The 3,998-nt window shown below is 33.7% G+C and overlaps 1 protein-coding gene across 1 annotated transcript; it reads left to right on the top strand.

The window, feature by feature from the left end:
- Nucleotides 1-2,662: 2,662 nt before the first annotated feature.
- LOC308693282 (olfactory receptor 51G1-like) lies at nucleotides 2,663-3,580 on the top strand (the record flags this gene model as incomplete). The annotated part of the gene is made up of 1 exon (XM_081370083.1): nucleotides 2,663-3,580. The coding sequence occupies one exon, from the start codon at nucleotides 2,663-2,665 to the stop codon at nucleotides 3,578-3,580; it is 918 nt and encodes a 305-aa protein (XP_081226209.1).
- Between the last annotated feature and the right edge of the window lie 418 nt (nucleotides 3,581-3,998).

Consider the following 3,998-nt stretch of genomic DNA (forward strand, 5'->3'; position numbering starts at 1 on the left):
GTCTTTCTCTTAAACAGTCAGCGTTTTGGCAACAAAGCTTAGTATTGACCAGCTATTTAGTTAGTGTTGGGGGGGAGGCTCTTTTAAATAGCCAGAGTGATGAGGATCATTTGACGTTCTGAACAAATCTTCTGTTTTGTTCGGCAGGAAGTAGAGAGTTTGAATTAATTTTCTGGAAGAAAATTAGTCTGTGGTTGGTTTCTTCTCATTGTCGTTACACCCGCCAACCCAACAAATGCGGGTGAAAATCCACTGTGGCGGGCAACTAGCCAATTTGGCGGTTTATGATCATTTTCTATTATATACTATCGCTATAAGAGCCCTTCCCCTAAAAGGAGACTCAAACATTAGCACAACAACACATAAAGAGGGTCTCACACTATGAGAAACACTGCGCAGCACCACATCTTTAAAATTCAAACACACTGTTTTCTATAACTAAACGCACACTGGCTCAACTACAACTCTGGCTGTTCAAAATTATGCCACACCACAGCGTCACTCACACAGATTTCCATAACAATACAATGATTTAGGACAAATATATGTACATACTGACTTTCCCCTAGGAGATTGTGTATTGTGCATTTTTCAGAAACAGGTTTGTTTTTGTGACTTGAATAAATATGCTTCATATGGAGAAATAATATATATCGCACTTTCTCTTTCCATTTGCACTATATTTTCAAATAATATGATACCATAATGCAAACTCATTGACGGCACTTTGTTCATTCTTGAAGTGAATTTCGCCTGTATTGTTATTAAATTCACTGTTTTGGACTGCCTTGAATTTGAGAATGTGAGTAGCCTACAGAATGACATGATCGGTGTGCGATAAGCCTGCCAGTGAGATGCACGGTGCTTCCTGTCTGCTGTGCGATCTTTTAACATTTCGCCAGCACCCTAGGAAAAAATTTAGGTCACTTCTCATACATGCTACATGTTCAAAACTTTTGAGCAGAAAGCCCACTTAGCGTCTCATGACAATTATTAGAGAAGTCACAGAGAATTTTGTTTTTATTTCCATTTAATTTAATTTAAATGTATCCGCAAACAGTGATTGACTGTCGTAAAGATGAAAGCAATACATTGATTCAGAATCTGATATATTTTCAGTTTTCAAGGTTACCAAAATTTGAAGACTATGAATATGGCATGTTGAGGACATGCAAATGTAGTGATAGCTCATTCTGCGAATGTGTGTGTATATATGTATGTGTGAATATACATTCACATTTATATGGGAACATGTATGTGCAATATATGTACACAAAGGATAAAACTTTGTGAATATTACATGTAATGCTATTTTTGTCTTCATTTATAAATATTTTATATTCATTAATATATAGCATACATGGTCAATGCATATATTGCAGTATATTGCAAAATATAAGCACTAGTTTCCCAAATATGGAAATGTATTATGTAATGTTTCACATAATATTTTGCGGTATATTCCCATATATAATATTTTGTTCCGTAAGGGATATACTGCAAATATGCTATAGATTATAGCTATCCAGATTACCCAATCTGTATGCTTTAAAAGGTCTCGTAAAAATGAGATTCCCTGATCATCATCATTGTCAAAGAAACACATTCTGTAGTGTTGTTACATATGACACTGAAGCTTCAAAGCATGTTTCGAGTTCACAGTGCAATTTCTCATGAAGGTCCATGCCGAAACGCGTATTGTTTTCAGAGAAACACGTGACCAATGAAAAATGAAGCCTCACTTTCTTTCAAGTCTCGTGAATGCTTGACTTTGAATGTCGGACTGTTTGAACCCAGACCACTACTCTACGTTTCAAGTCCATTTTAAAAAAAAATGTATATACAGTATAAGCCTATAGCTTATATTACACAATATCATAAATTCTCATTTATTATGACACTTTTTGAGTGATATATGTTTATTGACCCAATAATTATGGCTAAACTGCAACTAATACAGCACTAATAAAGACAATTTGAACCCTGGCCTGAAGATCGGTTTCTTCCACTATTGGTTTGTTTAGTACTTAGCAGTTATTCTACAATGTGATCTCAGAAGAATGTATTTTTTCGTAAAGTGTGGTTCTATTCTACAACACGTACATTTACATTTTCATTCACTGAAACTTACAATATTATCAGTGCTAAAAAGTAAATGTCAGCCGCTTTGTCAGTTTATTAGAGGCTGTGCGTTTATTAACAAAGAGGCCTCCTGAGACATGTTAGATCATGCTATAAGAACACTAGCATAATGATGGCCCACAGTTCTTGCAACGATGGTTATTTCAAGGTGTATCGCAGAAGGTATTTCAATTATGTAATGTGTGTTTTAAGGTATAGAAAATTTTGCCTGAACTTTCAAAATACATTTCAAAGTTGTTTATTGATATCTCATAAATATATTGTTAAAGTTTTTATATAAACTTAAATTGTTATATAAACTGTATATGTATACACAATTATTTAAAATCAATATTAATCTAAGTTATTGTTATATATGGGCTAAGTTATTGTTATATATGGGAGTATATGTTAACTAATTTAACTTTATTGTTTTCAAGTTAATAATGCAAACTGGTAATTTTTAAAATGTTTTAAAATCATAGAAAAATTGTGTACTTTCTTCTTCAGGTCAATGAAGTAACTCTGCCTCTGATGCAAAATGGAAAATGGGACATATTTTTATTTCATGTTGTTTGAAAATCTCGGGTACATAAGATATGTTTTCTTCAGTTTAGGATTTATTCTGTACTGTGCTATCATATTATTTAATGTCATTATTATGCTTGTAATATTTCTGGAAAGGACTTTACACCAGCCCATGTACATTCTGATTTCTTGTTTGTCTATCAACTCTTTGTTTGGAACAGCTGGCTTTTTCCCAAGAGCACTGACAGACTTGCTGTCTGATACACACTCAATCTCCCATGAAGCATGTGTCTTACAGACTTATGTCATTTACACGTATGCAGCAAATGAATGTTCAATATTAATGTTAATGGCATTAGACAGATTTGCTGCAATCAGTAAACCTTTACAATACCACAACATAATTACACCAAGGTTTTTAATTGTTTCAGTAGGTATAAACTTGGCTTATCCAATGATTTTACTTGGTATTGGTGGTCTTTTAAGTTCAAAACTGAGAATGTGTGGTAACAAATTATTTAAGGTGTACTGCCACAACTATGAAGTAGTCAAGCTTTCTTGCGAAAGCACAATAATTAATAATGTTTTGGGCTTGTTTATATTAATCACAACTGTAATCATCCCTTTAAGTTTAATATTATATTCTTATGTAAAAATTCTTATTGTTTGTCAAAGAAGCTCATCACAGTTCAAGGGCAAAGCTTATCAAACTTGTATTCCACACATAGTGGTCCTTTTGAATTTCTCAATTGCTGTTATTTCTGATGTCACTTTGAGTCGAGGTGTGACCTTACAACTTCCTATATGGCTGTCAGTTTTTCTTTCACTGGAGTTCCTTATTATACCACCCATCCTGAACCCCCTTGTTTATGCTTTAAACCTGCCTGATATTCGCAAAAAGATTATTTATCTTATAAACCCCTCCAGGTAGATGGTTTCTTTTTTTCGTTTTCTTTTTCTGGTGCAATAAATGTTGCATAGAATAATATACAGATTTTAATTTTTTTTTATTTAAGAATTGTAAACCAAATTAAAAGTTTCACACTCAATAAAGTTATGCAGTCCATGCTACATTTGAATGATAGTTGGACTGAATGGACCACAATTGGGTGTAATGTTATGATTTGTCCACAAGCCTCATTTTGCCAGCTTTTTGTATCATCACACACAAAATCCCTTTGCGATAGCATCCTAGAAGAAAACTTTCAGAGAAATGTGTGTGTGTGTGTGTGTGTGTGTGTGTGTGTGTGTGTGTGTGTGTGTACTTTAACCATTTAGCTCTTTGTTATATTCACGTTACATCCAATATTGTTCAACTTTATATGTGCTGAGGTTAGTGTGTCTCCCTG

This window comes from Scardinius erythrophthalmus (assembly GCF_964197995.2).
Source record: "Scardinius erythrophthalmus genome assembly, chromosome: 7".
NCBI classification, from domain to species: Eukaryota; Metazoa; Chordata; class Actinopteri; order Cypriniformes; family Leuciscidae; genus Scardinius; species Scardinius erythrophthalmus.